Source organism: Diadema setosum, chromosome 18 (genome assembly GCF_964275005.1).
Source record: "Diadema setosum chromosome 18, eeDiaSeto1, whole genome shotgun sequence".
Classification (NCBI taxonomy): domain Eukaryota; kingdom Metazoa; phylum Echinodermata; class Echinoidea; order Diadematoida; family Diadematidae; genus Diadema; species Diadema setosum.
Genome location: NC_092702.1, coordinates 7,390,423 through 7,412,620, shown reverse-complemented (window position 1 = coordinate 7,412,620; position 22,198 = coordinate 7,390,423). Strand labels below are relative to the sequence as shown.

Below are 22,198 nucleotides of genomic sequence, written 5' to 3'. Positions count from 1 at the left end.
ACCAGAAGATATTCCCCTGTATTTTATCTATTTACTTTTTTCTTTTGAAGTGGATAAGTCTGGGATAGCAACATGAAGATGTTTGGTCTGTGAGTTGCACAAAGGGATCTGATCTCCTAACTTTGCATTCACTGTTCTCATTTGTAGTCATTGGCACTGTCTCGTCAACCAGATCAACACCCCAATTGATCTGGGGAACATAAAAAAGGGCTTACACGAGGGATAAGCTCTTTAATCATCTAATTGCAGATGTGGACTTCTATTCCTCAAGGACTGGAAACATTCCCCATTAAAGCAGGAAGATTAGGGGATGAGAAGAAAGCAGTCCATTTATACGGCATCCCGATAATCTCCATTTTAATGGGATACCATGTGACTGGCGTTTAAAAGATGCCTTTCACAGTGTTGACTCATATCCTTCTGTCCTATAGATCGCAACTGATCCTAGAACATCTACTTCTGTCTGAAAGGAACACAAAACGTTATAATGAAAATGGAGCTTCTTTTTTAAGAATTCTGACCAAAATTCAAAGCACCCGATTATGGAAGATCAGTCCCAAATCATTAATCTCCATTTTCCAGCAGAATTGGAAAAACCTCTGATAATTTGTTTGTTTGTCTGCTGGCTTGTTTGTTTGTTTGTTTGATTTACACAAAATGTAAGTAACATCCATGGAGTTGTACTGTCAGTCAGTCCGGCATTTGCAGTAAAGCCACACAACTCTCAAGGACAACCAAAGAACACACACAAACACACACAAATGCAAATAAAACTGAACAAAGACACACATAAGGCCTTCAAACAAGGAACCTCTATACATGCGGTGGGTTTCTATCATTTTGCTAGGGACCGCATTTAAGTGATACAGATAACCCCCACAGACAGATGCCCAAATGTCTTTCTTTACCTTCTGCACACAGACCTCATTTCTGAGTGATCAAACCCTACGTGATACATGGCCTATTGTACCTTTCCATCAGCTGACGCTCATGGTTCACTTGTGTTTGTATTCTTCTGAATGGTTCACAGTTGGGAAGCATTAACTACTGCAAATGCTCCCAAAAGTAAGTAAGATATATTACAGTACTTACAGTTTATACAAGCTCTCCATCCTTGCAAAGGATAATTCAGGCAAACTCTGGATTTTGTTGTTATTCAGGCGCCTGCAAAAGAACAAAATCATAGGATATTAATCTTCTTGCAAACTTACCCTTAACGGAATAAAATACACTTTCACATTTGAGATGAATAACAATCAGAAAAGAAAGACTGCAGTTGTTCAAATTTATCTTACATATAAAACAGTCTTTTGGGGATTGACTTGGATAACATGGATTTAATAGTGTGAATCAATTACTAATTATTGCCTGTTAAGTATGTTCCGACATGACTCCAATCAAAATCTGCAAAATTTACATGAACAATGATACTTGACAGTCATCAAGCTCAACCGTTATCAATGTAACAATCATTATCCAGGGGGCTGGGCGTTCACTGTTTTACTATACTCTTGCAGCATATAAAACAAAGTTACGACTGAACTAAAACAGCACCAGAAGCTGTGATTCCATGAGGGAATCAACAGAGAGCCATGCACCAATTGGGCCAAAGATGCTGAACTCGCATTAATTGCGCGAGAGGGTTGTCATCAGATCTTTTCTCCCTCCAGTTGTAACTCAATAGAAAGAGAGTTGCTATCAATTATCCCATGAGAAACAAGTCAAGTTTTGCTTCCCACTCTTGTAATTTCCTGCTGATGATATTATACTCCATACAAGGGAGCCAAAAATCATTTAAAGTGACAACTTGCAGGTGGACTCTGAAAGACAAATCCTATTTCCCTCTGATGTGTCGAATATCAAAGTTAATTTTTCCTACAACCCCTCCTCCCCCCCCCCCCCCCATTTTTTCCATCACTAAGTTTAGGAGTCAAAATGTGTCACATTCAAAGTTATCCATATATATTCCTAAACAGAACTCTGCAAAACGCTGGCCTCCATTACTTTCATAGAGAAATATAAGGAAGGATATTCTTTCAAGGAAAACAGTATTTCATATACTTGTTTGTATTTGTCTTTAGTTGATATTTGAATTGTAATAATAGGTCATGTAAACTTCTGTTTGTTTTTCATTCATTTTCCTTGTAATGCATGAGGTCCATCTACTGAGGGAAAAAAAAAATACCTCATCAAATATCTATTACTAGTATCACACCGATCAGACCATCATTACAAAGTAAAAATGTAATAAAAGTCAAAATACTTTTATATTAAAAAATATATATACATCACATGACATTATAGATAGATAAATGGCTGGATATTGCAGAGTGTGGTATAATTATTTACAACCCTCTGATGTACATGGAGCCACATTTATTGTGTAACTGGTACCAGTACTCGTAGACAAAAACCTAACCAAAAGAGTAAAAGACATCTGACATAAAATTCTGTTTCATATCACCTTGATTGATCCCAGGCCTTCAGACATTTACTGCGATATACATTTCACCAATCGCACCGCAGGAAGAATTTGTACCAATTTGTGGCTAAGTATCATATTCAGTGCTTAGACAATGCTAAGAAAACAGAAAATCCTGAGATCCTCTGAACCACTGTTAAGTGTGTGAAAGTGGTATTACCACCACAACTTCTCTCAAAAGAGGTCATGAAAATGAAAAATGGACTAAAATTTCTTGGGAAATCTAAGTCTTCAATCTTGTTCTCTCATTTACATGGAGAGCACCTTCCTTTTTTGTGCTATCTATGTACAAAAACGTTTTTTTGCTGTCATAAAAATAAAAATGTAAAATGCAATTAATGCAATAATTCAGTCTTTGATCTGTATGACATCTTTGTAATGTTGATATCACAGATGACCATAAGCAGCAGCTGCATTGGAAATAGGCATCCTATGTTCTTGACTATATATCTCATGTACAGAAGCAGTTATTAATATGAGTTTTTAGTTTGATATAACTTGCTTGGACTCTGAAAGCCAGCCTGTGTAATTTTTCAATACAATAAATGCCTGTTGTTGGGTATGAAGTTGTGGGAACTCAAAGATAAATCTATCAAAACACAAAACCTCACAGCAGAAACATGTGTACAGTTTTCTTGTTGCTGTAGCAGTTGCTTCGAATAAGAAAGACCAAATTTTATCACATTTTTTTTTAACTGCATGGGAGGCGACATGTGGCAGGCAGTATTGATAGGCAGCATTTTTAATGTGGCCTGTATACAATGTACAAAGATTTCGGGCTTAACTGCTGTCATTTATACTTCGATACTGTGAATATATCCATAGGAAATATGGACCTACCAAATTAGTATAGTCAACTGATATCTTTATTAGATATAAACTAAGTACATTTTTACCTATTAAGTTCCATTCATTATTGATAATTTCTAAGAGATGATAATCACAAGTGATTTCTGCCCACTTTACCTAGAACTAACTGGTTGATAGACCAGTGGTTATGTGATGCTCGACATCTTTAAATTATTTAGCAGAGAAGTCCCCATGCACACAGAATTAGAACTGTACAATGACCTTAAATGCACACTGGAGATCTAGTGAGCTAGCAGTACACTGTCTCTGATATGAACATAGCACCACACCCACGTCAATTTTGGTTCCAGTGTGTCTTCATTGATGGGAGAGGAGGCTGAAGGGTAGGAAAGAAGATTTGAGCACACTGTAGTTTAACTCTTTGGGTTAAAAAAACCACCTCATTTTGACAGATGACTCGAGAGCGGTAGCATCTTATGACAGAAGTTTTATGAAAAGTGTGTGATCCCTAAATATACTCAAATGATGAGACTTATCATTTGCATTGTTGCTTTGAGGCATTTCAATTCAAACCAATTCATGACTTATAGTCCATGTTGGTGATAGCCTAACTTTGACAACCATTGACAGGGGTCGACTAGGGCCGCTCAGCCCACTAATGGGGGGTAAAATCAAATTATTCACTTGGGGAAGGGGGGGGGGGTGTTGAAGGTACCGGAGGATCATGTTCATCATTTTACTTCAGAGAGCATTCCTTGAATGAGTAACAGGGAATTATCTCCATGTGATTCAAAGTGAACGACCTAAGTGTCGCCTTTTACCGAGGCAACTCCCAAGATGCTACACGGCCAAGTGGCCTCTGTAACCTCAGTATTTACTCAAAGCGGTCCCCAGCTCCTAACCTGATTTACCAAAGCATGGTTCTCTCATAGCAGTTCTCCTAATGAAATTAGGCGCTAGATGACTATTGATCGCCGACTCGCCAGTCACTTCCACGGATACGTTAATAGCGTCAATGCATGTGTCCATTACCCGCGCCCTGCGAGATTGTCCGCTTCCCTTTTATCCAAATCTCCCCCAACTGAGAGCGGGAGGTGGTTTGAGACTCAGCATGGGTTTGCTCCGCTTTCTCCTGGAGACAACTGCAATTTTACACCATGGCCAGTTCGTGAGCCGCAAAATAAGTTGCATTTCCGTGACCTCCAAACCCCTCCCCCCCCCCCCCCCCAATTTAAAATGACAGTGTTTTCTGTGTAATTGGAAACTGGTCTTGGGAATATTTCTGACACATACTCTTCCACACATGACAAATATGATTCAAAATGAGCAGAAAAGGAGTGGCAAAGTCTACTACGTCCTTCTCTGCAGACTATGACAACACATAGGCTGATCACCGACTACAAAACCAGAGCCCTTGCATTCTTCAGATTTGGAAATGATTTGAACAATAATATTTATCCAAGCTCAATGTCTGACAGTGTACTTGCCATAGTTACAGTGTACAAAACTATGTCCAATATCTTTCTCTTTTTTCAAAGGCTTCTACAATACATAGTTCACAGTAGAATATAAAAACAAGTAAATAAGATTTCAACAAGATTAGAATTCTCTTTTATGCTTTAGACTGGCTTAAAGAGAAATGAAACCTTAATAATGATGTAGACAGAAAATGAACGCTGCAGTATTAGTAGAACACATCTGCCAAGTTTGAGAAAAATATGACAATACATTCAAAAGTTATGATTTTTTTTTAAGTTTATAACTGTCTGATGGATTATCCTCAAACTTTGCTGATGTGTTTTACTAGAATTGCTGCATTCGCTCAGTCCACATACAAATATATATTAGGGTTTCATTCCCATTTAACTAATTTTCTTGTCACTTTTCTGTAAAGATATATGATAGGAAAGGTGAAACCTCTATCTCCCATGACACTGAACCCTTATATGATACAGAAATTAGATCCACCATCAGTTTATGTAACAAAACGAAAACAACACAAACATTTTGGTTTACACATCAGTTTCCTAGATCCCATCTTATAATAATTCCAAGTATGAACATCTACTGCACAGCTTTTAATAGAAACAACAAAATGGGTAGATTTGTACATTGATATGTTTTCATCCTGGCCTACACATGCTTTATTTCAACATAACACTGTTGTAATTGAAACTGTTGGCTAAAGGAATAAATGCTTGGAATGTACCCAATGTCAATCAAGCCAACACACCTCGGCTTCCCACACTTGTCTAAGTTCTTGGGATTTTCTGTGTGTTCTACAGTACACTCATCATGTTTGTCATTCTCTCTGGCACACAAGTATGTATTTACCATGAGGATTTACATATTTGAAGTATTAAGTGTCTTTTAATTCAAAACCTCCCTATAAAATCTGCAGACATCCCTTCTGACTGTAGTAATTCTGTCAATGAGAATTTGGTATTCAATTTCAGCTTTTGTGGGCACATTCCTGAGGTATGCTGATGACTTTGCTCGTCAGACTTGCAATGCAAATCCCCTAAGAGCAGTAAACATGACAATGTAAACGCAGTCTTGAATAACGTGAAAGGCTCCGCAAACTGTTGCACTGTAACCTGTTTGTGGTTTGCCTTTACCTCTGCTTTTTTTTTTCTCTTGCTTTGTGTCAGTTCTTCAATCTTAGTTTGAGCTCACCCATTGAAAAAAGAAGGGGGGAGAAAAAAAATCAAGAAAGACTTGTAATCCAAGCACGTAATCCTCAACAAGCATGGCAACCATTTTTATGTCTGGAAAGATGTTCAAGGAACCTGTAATACAGTTGTGGTTCATGTTTTTCTCTCTTCAAAGTGTGTGAAGTTATTTTCACTTTTAAGCAGTATGAATTTAACTTTGATTACCATACAGTATCCTGGGGAAAATATGTTTATCACTGGGACACGAAGGTTCTTGAGAAGGTTGAGATTCACTAGCATATTGAAATAATCACCAATCAGCATAATAAACTGATTCATGATACCTCTAGGTCTAGAACAGAAATTGGATGAATGAGGAGAGATTATTATATAGATTGACATACACTGTTGGCCCACTGCATGAAATATCAAAGTAGGGCGCCTAAATGTAATATGTCTACTTCTCCCTCGAGATATTACCCAAGAACTCCTCAATTTATGCGAACAATTAGATCTAATCACAACAGATAATCATCACATTGATCGAGATGGTCCAGGTCTAAATAATGTGCAAATCTCTAGCATTCTAAAAATGCAAGGACGATAGTTTTATTCTTTATACCTAAGATTGAAAGGGGTTAGAGCTATTAGACTAACGTTACAGTTCTTTGTCTCCCCTCTCTCACCATTCCCACACATGGAGGTAAATGGCTGCAAGTGATTGTGATTCTACTAGTTCTACGACTTACCTCATTGGAAAGAAAATGTTCTTTTCTTTTCAACGGAGTGAACTGACATTCAGCCCTGTCCTGTAATATTCATCGGAAAGGCAGGCAATTGAATAGGCCTACTGATTGAATTGTCATTCCCTCAACCGAGTGAATAAAACATTCACTACCGCACTTTGTCTTCAATACCAGTAGCGCATGCAGTTTGGACTACTAGCTGCACAGCTGCAGTACCTACAGTACATACCGAAAAGGGGGGAGTAAAGCCAGTAACCACAATCGCCGAAAGTTTAATACACTGTACATGATTTTAATACCTGAGGAGCTTGACAGCAGGCAAACGATAGTCTGGTTACATTACAATCGATATCAATTTGTATATTACGGTATATCGCCATTCCAAATTTACAGTAAACTTACATCCGTTCAACGTTGACCAAGTGTTTGAAGGCTCTCCGTTCAATATGTACGATTTGGTTATCCATGAGCTGTCTGTTGATGAGAGAGATACAAAAAGACGACGAGATCGAGATATCAAATACATGAAAGGTAATATTCACCAAACATTTTATAGTGATCGTATTACATGGATTTCAGTTTTTCCTATCTTCTAGCAGACATTGTACAACGACTGTATTACAAAATATAGCGATTGATTCGAATCACAGTCCCCAAATCAATCGCTATAATATATTTGCAATCGATTTCAAATCCATCTCATAAAAACTGATATCAACTGCAATTTGCACAAATAACTTACACAAAATTCACAAAGCAATAAAATAATGATTAAGATAAAATATTAAAAGTTATCTTAAGGAAAATATCACTTACAATGTTCGAAGAGAATCCATTCCTTCAAAATCTTTCCTGCTTATTCTTGTGATGTTATTTCCATTGAGGTACCTGTGAACAAAGAAGAGATAAAACGTAGACAATTCAGGTTCTCTGCTATTTGATTTGCTAATTGAAGTGCACTGTGACGCATCGCTATATCAGCTAGATCCACAAGTTATGATCATCTTTCGCCTGAGTTCCTATCAAGGGTAGATAGCACTATCTTCTAAAATAGTGTTATTATATACTACCTGCCGTGTTCCGCCAGATAAAGGGACTTGTTACGTAATCACAACCGAAAACAGAATGATACAAATAGTAAGCCTGACGAAAACGCAATTTTGACAGAAAAATGAATAAGTAAATAATAATGATAATGATAACAACAACAATAATAATGATGATGATGATGATGATAATAATAATAATAATAATGATAATAATAATAATAATAATAATAATACTAATAGTAATAATGAATGAATGGGTAACATAATGGTCACGATATAGAATACTTGTCACTAATTTGCGTTGACTATTTTGTGTTGTTCGAAATATTGGTGATATAGATATCAAATACACTTTATTGAAACTTAATGCGCTGTTCAACGCAATGATCTTTCGCTAAAATTATATAATCATAGTCATATGGTCATCCTTACTTAAAAATTGAAATTCCATGTCCCCTGGATGAGGGAGAATGACCTAAAACACATTTTACTATTATGCTGTATAAGATTTGTTATGTGTTTTGTGTTTTTTGTTGTGTGTATGTGTGTGTGTGTGTGTGTGTGTTTTATTTTGTTCTTTTTTTAAGTTGGTTACGAGCGCTGCTTGTATATCGGTTGATGAGCGGGTTGTGTCGTTCATATAGCGTAACGTGACAATGCGAATAGCACGAGAGAGTGCGAAATTGTGGTGACTTACACTTTGTTATTTGCCGCGAAACAGCGTGCATGAAGACAAGTGCGGTTTCTTTTGTGTTTCAGGACTTTCTCAATGACTCTATTTTCCCCCTTTTTTATAGGCTGGTCTCATCTTTTCTTTCTTGACTGGCAACCGGGACGGCTGAGATACGAAAGAAAATTAGGCTCATGGGCGATTCTTAGCGCGTCGGATGTTCACACTCTCGTGAAATGTATCACATCCAAACGACGTCGGCCCTTTTGGAGGTGGAGCAAGCAAACAGTTTGTGCAAACTACTTCCACGAAGTGGTCTCCAGTGTCCGGCAGGATAGCATACGAAAGCGCCTCTTGGTCCCGGTCATTATCTCACCCCTCACGTACAGCATCCAAACCATCTTGCTTTTCCTCACCCCCTCCCTTCGTACTACCCCCCCCCCCTCACCCTCTGTCATCCATTCTATCTTCCCATAATATACAGTCACCCCAAACTCGATTCTTTTTGGATGAAAGTTTTGAAGATCAAGGTATTTTTTCCCTCTCTCTTTCTCGCAGTAATTGGGACGACTTGAATTATTGAGAGTTTCGTCGCCCGGAGGAACGTGTTCCGGATTAGATTGGAGCCAGAGTGGGTCAGTTGATTCGTGATAGTGTTACAGAAAGATGATAATGCCACCTATACAGACGTAGACTATCACAATATGACATGTATTGTTCATAAAAATATGTGCCCGTACATCACTCTCTCCTGCTTATAATAATATATGGCGTTTTTATCTGTCTATACCATCTTCTTTGGCGGAAAGTCTGACACGTCATTCCCAGTCTTACGAATCTATCTCCCTGATTTTAGGTACAGAAACATCTTTACTCGAAGAAAGAATTGAAAGGCGGGGTTAGGTCTCAGAGCAGGTTCAGAGTAACATGAATCAGGGCCAAAACAAAACATTCGTTTCTCATCTACGTCGGAAGGCATAATGTATAGACACAGTGGCCTCGCAGGAGATATACAAAACTTTGCTTTTAAATACTGATGAGGTATATTATTTATGAGACCTGGACCGGGCTAAGCAGGGAGAGTGATATGATTTGGTCACTTAAAAACACCTGACATCTTACGGATACATTTTAGTGGACATTTTCACTGACTTAGCTATTCAATGTAGACGTAAATTATGTCAATGTTATTTTTTAGTTGTCGTAATAATAAAAGAATACAATTTTACTTCCCTTATGTATAATGTTTAAATTGTTCAAGCCATTTCATTTCATATTGAGGATTAGAAATGAAACGGAACTATTGAAGAAACGACTGGAAATAAATAAATCGATGCATATTAATTTTGTCAGAATAATGATTGCTGTATGAATGAATGAATAAATGCATGAGTAATTGATAAATGAATAGCGGTTGGTGATGAATGAGTGAACGAAGGATAAAGCATTAATAATTAATGAATGAAGAGCGACAGCAGTGACGATGACTGGACGAAGTCTTCTCTTTGTTTCTTTGTTAATTCTTTTTACTAAAAATATGGAACGACGGTTGATCATGCAAAGGCTCTCCATAAGCAAGCAGCTGTATATTCATTGTTGGATAAATGAATGAACTATACTGAATGAATGAATGAGTGAATCGATTAATTAATAGTTGTAGGAAATAATGTATAATTGTATCATGACTATGATGACTAGAGAAAATACACATGTCCGTATAAATTGATAGATATACACAATATAGATTGATGAATTCATGAATGAATGAATAAATAACTGAATGTGAATTGCCATAACGGTACAGATGACCTCGCGAACCTCTTTGTTGTTTTGTTTGGCTTATGGTAAACTAACTTATAAGCGAACTAGTGAAGTCACGGGTCTCAATGAGTAGCTATAAAGGTGATTCGAGACTTGGCAATCAGAAGTCTCTTTCAGTTGGTGTTACTGGTAATTTCGCGGATCCGTGAATTCTCAGTATGCCATTGTTCGTTCGAGACTGCTTAGAAAGGGAGGGGGTGAGGGTTGTAGAAAAGAAATGAATAGAAATAGGCCCTCTAATAACGTTCCAATTCTCGTCAAAGTAAACAGCTATTGATTGATGTCCCCCTCGCATCGACAAGTCGCCCCTATCTCACTTTCACTGAATGAGGTGTCAACGCCGGTCTAACACTTTGCTGTCAGATAATGGCTTCCTTAGTCACCCGATTGCCTGTACATGTATGTATACGACTATATGCCGGTCATGGGTAATCGAAAGACGTGGTGTAAGTTGAAAGCACGGCTTTTTAGACCTCTCCTCGGCAAAATCCGTTGGTGTGAGTTCAAATTTCTTCTCCTTCATGACTCTCTATTTCAGAATGATAAATTCCCGTTTCTCCCGTTTCTAGATTAAAAAAAAAAAAAAAAAAAAACAGGTTGAACTTAATGAAGATGTTTCTTGCAGCATGGAAAATTTCCCATGGACACTGCAGGTTTACAGCGTTTATTTTTGAAATGAAACCTTGAAACAGAATAGGTGATCTAAAAATAGACACATCAAAAGCAAAATACACTCTTAAGAATAACATGGTAAATCAACATCTTAAATGTTGTCACTCCAACATTTTGTCAAATGGTGAATTCAGCACTTTGTTGGATTTACAATTTCATTATACTTATTTAGTTTAAACGTAAAATGGTATATGTGAGTCCAACATTTTAATTGTTAAATTCAACATTATTCAACAGAATAAGTGATCTAAAATCAGTAACAACAAGAGCAATATAACACTCTTGAAAATGAAATGGTAAATTGACATTTTAAATGTTGTCACTCTTTCAACATTTTGTTAAACGTTAAACTTAAAACTTGAATTGTTGGATTTACCATTTCATTATACACGTGAAATTAGTTTAAAAGTAAAAAAGTACATAAGTCCAACATTCTAATTGTTAGATTTAACATCTGACAAAAGGTTGGAAGAGTGACATTTGAAATGTTGATTTATCATTTCATTTTTGAGAGTTTATGTGTGTGTCTGTGTCTGTGTGTTTGTGTGTCTGTGTGTGTCGTATATCTGTGTGTTGGGAGTAATTTTCCCTTTAAGGTATCATCTCTAATAGGTGCACTATAGCTGGCATGTTTTCTATATATACAGTACATGGGACATTAATTCCCAGGCAAATTGCCTAATCTGCTCTCATTATCAGACACCACGATGTTCTGGCAAAATATGTTCTACATTACGTTTTCATCCCCTCTGTCATTTCAAGGTCATTTCACACTCGCGGTTTGGTACATTAGTCATGATAATGAAGCATTGATTTTGCAGATAATTGTGAAGCATTATCATCATGACAATATTAACGCATTTTGCAGGTTGATACTAAAACACCATACATCCTTAATTGGCATTCGACTTCCCAATTTTAAACTGATGACAGACAAAAGTACACTACTTTTAAGTCTCTTTGAAAATCAAACCCCATGCACGGACTGGTTTATACACTTTCACTTTTTCAACGTCATGTGCATGATAGCAGCTTTCATTGCTAATGATGGTTCATTAAAATCGGATGAAACACACAAGATGCTTCGAAATCGTGATTTCTTCTTTAACTCCAGGGTCAAAAATCATTTTAATCGTGGTTTGGCGACGCTTTGTCTTTTCTATCCCCTCCCCTTCTTTTTTTTCTCTCTCTCTCTCTTTCTCTCTCTTATCGTATGGAATATTTCTCGAAGATATCTCGAAAACTGATAGATAAATATTGTCTTTGAATGAATATGAATTAACATATTATATTCATTAGAAAATATATTGAAATATAATGTAGCATACACTGACAAGTACAACGGATTTGTATAGTACTTTTAATTTATGGTCCCTGTAAGTATACTAACATTATATTTTATATCAAAGTGAAATTAAGCCAAGCCATTCGTGACTCCACACCGCCCCCCCCCCCCCCGCACTTGCACCCCTATTTTGTGAGTAAATCGTTAAGAATAGTTTTCAAGTCGTTTTGTCAGGAAAGGGCTGTCCATTCATGAAACATCATTACGTGTATGTTTATTTCTGCGGCCCCTGCAACATCGTGGTGCATGTCATGAAAATGAAAATGCAAGAATTTACTGTATTTCCGTATCTAAATGATTCATCAAATTTATTTGAACACTTGATTTTCCTTAGAATACATTACTTTAAAAAAAAAAAAATTGCAGAAATTAATCGAAATTGATATTGAAGACCGGAACTTCAATCAGTGTTTTATATTGTCAAGTGTTTTGTTTTGTTTTGTTTTGGTTTGGTTTTTTGTGCTTGTTTACTTTTGGTTTTTTGTGCTTGTTTACTTTTGTGGGTGTTTTTTGTTTTGTTTTGCTATATTCTTCAACACCACTTGTAATGGAATCATTGTCTTCGGATAATTAAACAATTAGAATGGACGTACATGACATAGTTCCTGCTTTAAACGGAGATCATGTATCAAAGATGTTATTCAATTTACATGGTATATGATATTTGTATGGTATATATTATAGTACAGTGTAGTATGGCTGGTGCAATTGACTTTCTTTATTCTGGCGTGGTCTGCTGAATGCCCTTTCTTGTTTTGTTCTGTTTTTATTTCCCCAAAATATTTGAAAACATCGTCATAATCACCTAGAGCACAATACATTCTTTGCAAAATATTCATTTCTTCTGCCAGGTGGCTCACTGTGAGGGATATTTTTTTTTTCTTTTTTACTTTGCCTACAAGATATACTCAAGTATACTATTTGAGATAACGTATAATAAGGGGACAAAACTGTATCAGATCGAATTGACTTATAAAACAGAGAATAGTCAATGTAGCGGAACACTAATAAATTCATGAGAACTGGACGACAGACAAGAAATTGACATGTTTTGATGCATGATATTATATTTACTAGTCAGTTATTTTACTCACATTACAAATGCTGTGACGTTCTCGTCTTTTATGAATTGAATTGAATTGAACTGATTTCATTTCCATCAATAAAAATGTTTTTTTTTTACAAGCATATGCCTATACCCATCATTATATAATAACAAAAATAAATGATATGCAAAAAAAAAAAAAAAAACACACACAAGCTAAATACCTCATCCATAAACTGAAAATAACTTTCTCATTGGTTTGCCGCGTGGTTCGCAAACAAGTAATATGTCGATCACTATAATTATCTATATATCTCCACTTTAAACAAGAGTTTTCCTTGTTTAAGTCTTACAGCTTCTATACGATAATTTGATAGGATACAAAATATTGTTTAATAATTTCAAAAGGGATATTAATCGCATCATCTATACCGACAATAACATTGTGATTTTGGCTAATATCTCTGTTTTGTGAAACACATTTCCTGAAACCTGACGGATATAGAAAACACTTCTCTGCTCGGTTCTATCGACTAAATTCTGTCCATGAAATTCATTCGGGATAGGGAGTGAGGAGTTTCTCTTTAAGATTCCCTGATGGACAGAAATATCTCGTAGACTGAATGGAAAGAACGCATCAGTGCCGGCTGGCTCGCCGCAAATAAGCTTATTGGAAAAAACCGCACGAGACTGATACTCTTCTAAATGGTTTCCGCTTTCCCATTTTTTTTTTGTGTGTCATTTTCGCTGGACGACGAGATTAGAAGTTTGAAACAATAAAGCATAAGTAATCGCTCGATATCGTGATCACCCTTGACTGCGGTCATGTGTGAAAGTCATGAGTTTCCATGGTAACGGAAGAGGCTGCCTTCCTGGTTTCCTCAGTGATGCTCAAACCACGTTTATTTTGCGCTGATTAGTTCCCGGGCGTCAACGCGGTATTCTCGTTATAGGAACCATAAACTTCATCACAGATTCACTGGGTAAATCCGTTTCATTTTGGAAGGAAAAAACGTGGTTTTTATACCATCATGTTGCTTCAAATGCAAAGTGTGCAGTAGCTTCCCGCCGCCAACCGTTCTTGAACACTGAAATATCTACCTTAAACCGAAAAATCACCTTGATGACTATATCATGTGACTGCCAACAAGATAATAGCTTCACCAGATGCATATTAATAATTAAAGCATAATACGCATAATTTCATGGTATGAAGTTTGAATGATACATTAATATGACTCACATCAAGGCTAAAATCTTAAAGGTAAAATGTGCTGCTATAAGAACACACGTAACTGATGTGCGACTACACGATGCCCATCGTATAGCCCATATTAAAGTGCAATATCACAACATACATAATGTAGTGAAAATATAATAACTTCTTGCTTTTGATATCAATAAGAAAATTATTAAGTGTCGATGTATAACTGCATAATATAAAAGGTAAATCTCTCTGGACTTCTAAACGCACCTGACAAAAAACTTTAAAAAAGTAATTCCATTGTTTGACTTGACTAACTAAACCAAGATGTTTGATATTCTATCTAGCACTATAGCTACTTTTCGATACGCCAATAGCTTTTCACTTTCTGATTACATTTTACGGGCATCGAAGGGGAATGCAAATGAGGGTATTGCCCTTGAAACATCGAGTAATTAAATTAACCTGCCAATATCAAACCCATATCTGAGTGTGTCAGTATAATAACCAGGCCACTCCGCGCATCGTAGCCCTAGTGAGATGAGTCGCCATGGTAACGCAGTGGGATGATGGTGATGTTCTCCTGATTACGCAATCCCCGTCCGTTCTCCTTTTCATTAGTAGCGAGAAGGGGTTTGCCATTAATTCGGAGTGAGTGTTTGGGAGAAGAATCTGCCGGGCTTGAAAGGAATGAATGAACCCCCCTTTAGCAACAAACCCACCCCCCCCCCCCCCCAACAAATTAAAGTATATCAAACGCTATTGGTTATCAGAGTGACACGCAACTTTTCATGTAAAAGAGAACGATACAAAAAACAAACAAACAAACAAACAAACAAAACAACAAGTCCTCACGTTTCGTTTGATGTGAGGAATCCGAAATTCCTGTGAAACATAATTTCTACTCTCGTTCGCCATAGTAGATCTACATCTGTTACATAGTCACTCTTTCAAGTGCTGTAATTCCCAATTATCCGAATACATATTTTGGAGACATTCACTTTCGCCGAGTGGAAGACCTGCCTTCTCTAAACAGGTGAGACGAGGTCAAGTAGGGCCTACGTGATGCAACGATATTATTTCGCATGAAATGACGTCACAATGTCGATTGATCACATCAAGTAACACATTTTCTGTGCTGGTATGATATGCTGTATAACTTTGTACTTAAGTACTATTCGTTTGTATATAACATATCGTATCATGATGGCATTTTTTAAAGAAACATTAATTTTTAGCCCTATTTTGGTAATTTTCGTCAATATGGTTCATTTCGGTTGATAAATCAACATCATCTAAACTGCCAAATCTATAGTTGATCTTTACATTGGCAACACATTCTAAAAGATTACAGTTAAAGAACTTTCAAATTGGCATTTGTGGGTAGGGGTGGGGCATGAGATTTGATGATCTAAACTGTTAAAACTATTCACCTGTTAAGGATACGCAAAGAAAATCAGAGCTGCTAATTTGATGATGAAAAGATGGTGACTTCTTCGGCACAATTCCCATGGGATTCGATGGGTTTTGGGAGGTAGGAAAGCTAGTTGTTAGAATTTTAAACAAGATGGTGTCTCTGCCACATCCAAAGAGAATCTACAGAATCTCTTTGGCCACGTCTCATCTCCCGAAGTCGTCCCGAATGAGGACGTTTCTCCGAGTACTCCACACGTGCTTTGTTACTCCGTCCATAATTTTCAATAGTGCCACATGAATTATTGATGTAACTTGGGCCACTTTGATAGAATTCATTTGCCACAATGCCATCATTTTTGTGGATTTAAAGGGACCACACAACCCACACGGGAATTTGCAGACTTTAAGGACGCTTCTCACTGTATACAATTTGCCTACACTATTATAGTGCAGCACCAGATTTTTTTTGATGATGAGGGTTTGGTAATTGACAATGAGAAAGAAGCATTAGACATGCACACCGCGCAACCTCGTCTGCTCAGAAATCACGTTTTGTTCCAATGCTCCGGGGAATGTCAGCATCCAACGTGTGACAACTTATTGCGCCAAGGGTTCTCTTAGTGTGACGCAAATTTGCTTCAAAGGGATTACCGCTGATTGACCACGTGGTAATTACGACTGCGACTTTTACCTATTGTCGCAAGAAAAAAAAAGAAAACATAAGAAAAAGCTTTTTTACATTTTAGTAGCGCAACAAGGGAAAAATAGGCTTGCAGTATTTTTTGACAAAGGCTCTGTTCTGCTTTTGAATGCGTGGTTTAAATTCTGTTTTTCTTTCTTTCTCTTCCCCTTTGTCGGAGACCTTCGGCGGTGCGTTATACTCTGCGATATATTTCTCAGCCACGGCTGTCCCATGCCTCTTTCATAATTTACTTTCGACAAGTTCGTATTTGCAGAGTCCTTGAGACTTTTCTATATTCCTTTGCTGCAAAGTTGTAATCTTTCTTTCGTCCCTTTTGTTCGCGAAAATCCATCGCGACGATATTGGATTCTGATCGCAGAAAATAAATACAATCTTTTGTGTCGCTAAGCACGCACCCCACCCCCTTTTCACTCCAATTGGGAGTGTTTGGTAACACGTACATGTATTACGTGTTTCAGTCGCCACGTTCTTCAAGGAGTATTGTATTCACGATAGCCCTTTATACATTTGGGGGAAAAAAAGAAATAATAAATGTGTCTTTATTCGTATACCAAGCAATCAAGATTCACAGGAATTCCTTACGAAATCAAACATCTTCTATAAATCGAATATTGCACATGATCAGGGCAAAGTCGCTCTTTTAGTCAAAGTGAAATAAATTTGTAGCTATCTAATATTTCATCGGAAAGTTCAGTAATCAGAATAAATAAAAATGAAATGGGAGAGTCAAGCGTTACGTGCGATGGCGTAGATTTAAAAAAGTGGCATCTGGAGTTTGAAAGTTATGTTTCATGCATGTTCAAGAAGGCTAAATATCAAAATCTCGTCAACATCGCTGAAGACTCCGAAGGGCATGAAAAAGGAGGTAAGTGGGGCTATTATGAAAGGGGTAAACACATTCCGATCATAAGTGCACGTCATCGTCCACATACTGAGTACAGAAGGGCACTGTTTACCTTACGCATCAATGACTGAACTCAACTGAGACGCACAATCCATAGATACAAAGCCAACTTAAAAAAATACATCAACTTTTCCAATGTACTTTTTTTTTTACGACTTTTCCATATATTTGAGTATCGCAGTGATATTCATAATTTATGAAGTAGATGATATTAATGTTGATGATATTGAATGAGTACGATGAAGACATATTGTAATGCGCAAATTTCATTTACACCACAGTAAGATGGTATTATACAATGAGTAGCAGCGAAAATGTCTACATATACACACACACACAGCCCGAGAAGAATAAAAAGACGCATGCAGAGAGGACATGAATCTGTGCAGATTGACTAAGTATGCCTCGAGGCAGATCTTCATAGATCCAGCTGATGAAATATTTCGAATTAGTCGGGGATTTTGTCGGGGACGTTCACTTTAAAGCGCAGCATTCATAGCATACGCATCAAATTTATGGCACAGACCGCGTAATTAAAAAAAGCAGACTTCTTCGAAATGATATATTTGACGATCGAGAAATTAAATTCTGTTTTGGTTATTGTTGTAGTATGGTGCTGATTATAACCTAATGGTAGCCAAAGAAAGGGCTATTTTGTGAGATATAAATATTGTGAGATAACAGTGTCAATTTGAGACAGTGGTCCTGAAAAAAAGAAATAAAGCTATTTTACACTCCCTTTCATGGATCCAGCTTTATGGAGCCATTATCTGCTCATAGTTACCTTATAGGTAATATATATGTATATATACATATATTTCATATTACACTGAACATACACTGAACTCGTTTCTTCATTTCTCTGTCAGGAGAGGGATTATATTGGTGGATTGAGGGAGAGTAGAACATTTTTTAAGTGGTGCTCACTGGATACCGCAGCGAAAAGACAACCGCTGCTACAATAATGGACCACCGAGCACTCACGGGGAAACGCGGCTTCAGTATACGGATTATTATCTATCTGATGAGAAGCGATAGCTATCTTCTATACTCACAATCTTTCTGTGTTTAGCGGTATTCCTCGTGGCACCTCGTGCAGCCCTCTCTCTCGACAATCCACTGTATTTCCATAGCAACTACACAGTCTAGGACACCTCACTTCCGTCGTCGCGGAACCAAGCGCACAGAGCGCAAGAAGCACAGCGCCAACCACAGCAAGCGACATCGTGAAAGTAAAATGCTGGATAAATCTCGCGAAAGAAAATATTCACAAGTATAAAATCCAAGAGAAAAATCTCGACCGAGCTAGGTAAAGAGCGCGGGCGAGTTGTAGTTTATCCTTTCCGCGGTACAGTGCGAAATAAGAGAATGGCGAGATTAAAACGTTCTCATCATTCAGCGTATTTGTTTGAGCTACTGTGGTTGTTGTTTGTTTTCTTCTTATCTTGCTGGGGGTTTTTTTTTCTCCCTTTTCTCTGAATAATAGTAAGCGTTATAGATGAGGAGACAATGTAAAACAGGTTGTCACATTGTCCGGGTATGGATAAATGGTGCCCAAAGATTACATGAATCCACTTTATCCGATTCTGGTTAAGGAAGCGGGGATATTTTCTGGAGCCGCTGTGGATCTGGCGAACCTCACCACACCACGACGTTAATCCGGATGGGTGTCTCCCAGTCGGCGACTCCCAGCGATCTACACCGCGACCACACACCCTCTGCCTTTGAACAGGGAGGTTGAACGACTTCGAACTTCTATAAAGAGCAGAGGTGGTTTTCTTTTCAGGTATCCTTGAAAAAGACGACGGCGTGTCCCACTCACACTTCACCCAAGAAATCACCAAGAAATTAATAATCCATCTCGAGAAAAGGCAAATATTTGTTGATCGTATTATTCCAACAGCCACCTTCAATATGGATTCCACCAGTTAATGATATCTCCAGTTTTCATACGGAAGTGCTCCACGATGTTCTTGAAAAATACATCCGTTTTCTCAGAGGAGACGCTGTAAAAGTTGAGGAGGGAAACACATATACACAAATCTCATTTAGCAGCAGTTGTTAGGATTCCCCGTTGTGTAAATCCTCAGTCTTCTTCTTGTCTCTAATCGCCAGCAGAGCCGACCTGACTGGTCTCCCCCTATTCAAAAAGGCGGCGAGTCCAGAAGGAACGCTACCGCTGCCGCCGCTGCGTCGGAGGAGCTTGAGGTCTCGGGACCGATAGATCCAAGGGCTTCACCGTAGGACACTAATGTCGGGTGTAAAACTGTCCGGAACGAGCGTTGGCAGTGCGTGCTCGCTAACGTTCACTCTTGGAAGTGAGCCTCACAGAGTGAGTGCACTCCGATCACCGCTGATTCTCACAGAGCGCTGGAAAGGGGGAGAGAGAACGGGAGGTGTATAATACAAATAAGAAGGGGAGTTCTGACACTGCTGCCGATCAAGAGCACGCTCCATGACGGTGTTGCAAGGCAATAAAAATCGTCATAGGACCTATATTTTTTCTGTCTCTTTCCTCGAACTCGAGTCCTTGAAAAGGACAAAATAGATAAATATTTCGACTCATTAGACAATCCGTCGGTATATGCCTCCAATCCAATACATTATTCTATACCATCTAACATAAACACTTTTGTAAAGGCATGAACAGAAAGTTAGGGCTATTTGTTTCGCTACATATTCGTTGGTAAATCTCCTCATATTTCATAAGAGGTTTCTCGTTATCTCATCCAAAAATGTTAGAAACCTGAAGTTAAGTCTCAACCAAAACTGTACGATCCCTTTAAGCTCTCGGAGATTGCAAAGAATATTCATCACCATGGTCCTGTAAACAGGTAACCGAATCGAAATGTACCTATGACGAAAGGCGCGTCATTAGCACAAATGATTTGGGAATACTTTCGAGGAAAGGTAAAAGTCAATGATTGAATTGATCTGTTGAGCTGATGAGCAACAATCTCGATTGTAAATGTTATAATTCGTTCCGCAGTCAGTGGGCTTAATGTTGAAATGTACCACCACCCTGCAAATAACGATTAGGACGTTTTTGTTGTCGTTATAAAAGAATCTCATACACATTCTAGTCTACTTTGTCAGACTTAGATGCCTTGGTGTCGCAAAACAGGTGCACTAATCATGCAAGAATGCAACGGCTGTAATATTTATCATAGAGAAACAGTCCATGTTGCCTTTCTTTTATCCTGTAGAGGAAAATAGTCTGTGTCTGAACGAGTAAGCCTAGTCTATATCATGATATCGAAGTCATTGATACTCAAACTGTGGTCCGTAAAACCAAGGAAAACCAGTGAGCCCCATCGAGCGAAATCGATACCAGGTATCGATCGTGGCCGGTGAAGGCGGGCTCAAAGCGCTGGTAATTAGGGAAAGAAACAAACCACCTTTCTCCTCGGCTTAAAGCCCACTTTGCTCAGTTTGCTAACCTGTGAGTGTTTCTCAAACACACACCCTATATGCTCTCTCTAGAACGTTATCTGGAGTGAAGTTGGAATTGACCAACCATATATTTATAATAGTAAGATTTCACGGTTGTTTTGAAGATTGTGTTTACCCAACCGTCTCCTGGTCCTCAGGGGAAAAAGACAACGAAGTGACCAAATAAAATAGGTTTGTATTCACCAATCAAAATAAAATGCAAGGTATCGAACCTATGCCTGAGCCATAAAACGGTTACTCACTGAGAGAGAGAAAAAAAAATCGCGTCTGTTTGCTGCTGATATTATAATCATATCCTTCCCTCTATTTCTGTACCATCTCTTTCCGAACACAATTACTCATCTGGACATCGTAATAGCATAGCATCTTGCACAAATACATTGTTCTACTTCTGATCAGCACACTCATATGCATTTGTGGGAAGAATGCATTCGTTGATTCAGTGGTTGTAATCTGAGATGAGTTGAAAAGACGTTTCATGTGACTTTATAGTTTATACAGTTATACATTTCTAATGTTTATATTCTTTGTAAGAATTCTATCTGGTACTCAACCTGAAGAAATAACTCAAGAAATCAATGAAAAGTAAGCCGAGTTCCAACTTAGCGTTAGTAGTTCCCCTTAACCCTCGAATGACAACTGTTCCGAATTCCGTTGATATACTGATCTTAATATTTTGCAGTCCGGTTCCTGGCTATGACAGGGTTAAAGTTGGGCGGCCGCAAACATAGAACTTCAAAGTAACCACATCACCTTCAAGAATTTGATTGCAGATCCTCTAAAAGTTGAGATTTGCGTGAATCATTGAATGACAGTCGAGTTGGTTTACTTCCCCTGAGGAGTTTTAGTTTTCTGCCTCTTCGCTCCGCTTTGATACCTTCTTGATCAAACAAAACCGCTCGAATCTGTAGATAAACTCTTTTTGATAGCATAGCAAAGTGGAAAAGAATCTTGGGGTGTGAACAAACGACTTTGTCCGCGTCTCTCGGTACAAATCGGGACGGTCCGAACCACAAAGCCACCACAACGAATTTGATACATTTTGTAATACCACGAGCTTACATCAGATTCCATATAGAAAGCTACAAGGCACATAATGTGGTACTGTTCAAGGAATGATAATACATGTAATCATAATCCTCCTATAGGAAGACAAAAAACAAGGAGCTTGACTTGATGTACGTAATGTAACTTTATCAAATGTATCATATTCAGCTTTGGTGC

At 37.9% G+C, this 22,198-nt stretch overlaps 1 protein-coding gene across 1 annotated transcript in view; it reads right to left on the bottom strand.

Moving 5' to 3' along the window:
* The window catches only part of LOC140242072 (slit homolog 2 protein-like), a 156,059-nt gene extending 137,145 nt beyond the window's left edge, over positions 1–18,914 (bottom strand). The window contains exons 1-4 of the mRNA XM_072321831.1: positions 18,577–18,914; positions 7,509–7,580; positions 7,095–7,166; positions 1,093–1,164 (exon numbers count right to left, since the gene is read on the bottom strand). Coding sequence (XP_072177932.1) covers positions 1,093–1,164; positions 7,095–7,166; positions 7,509–7,580; positions 18,577–18,746 — 386 coding nt within the window. The 5' untranslated portion in view covers positions 18,747–18,914. The remainder of the gene's footprint in view (positions 1–1,092; positions 1,165–7,094; positions 7,167–7,508; positions 7,581–18,576) is intronic.
* Between the last annotated feature and the right edge of the window lie 3,284 nt (positions 18,915–22,198).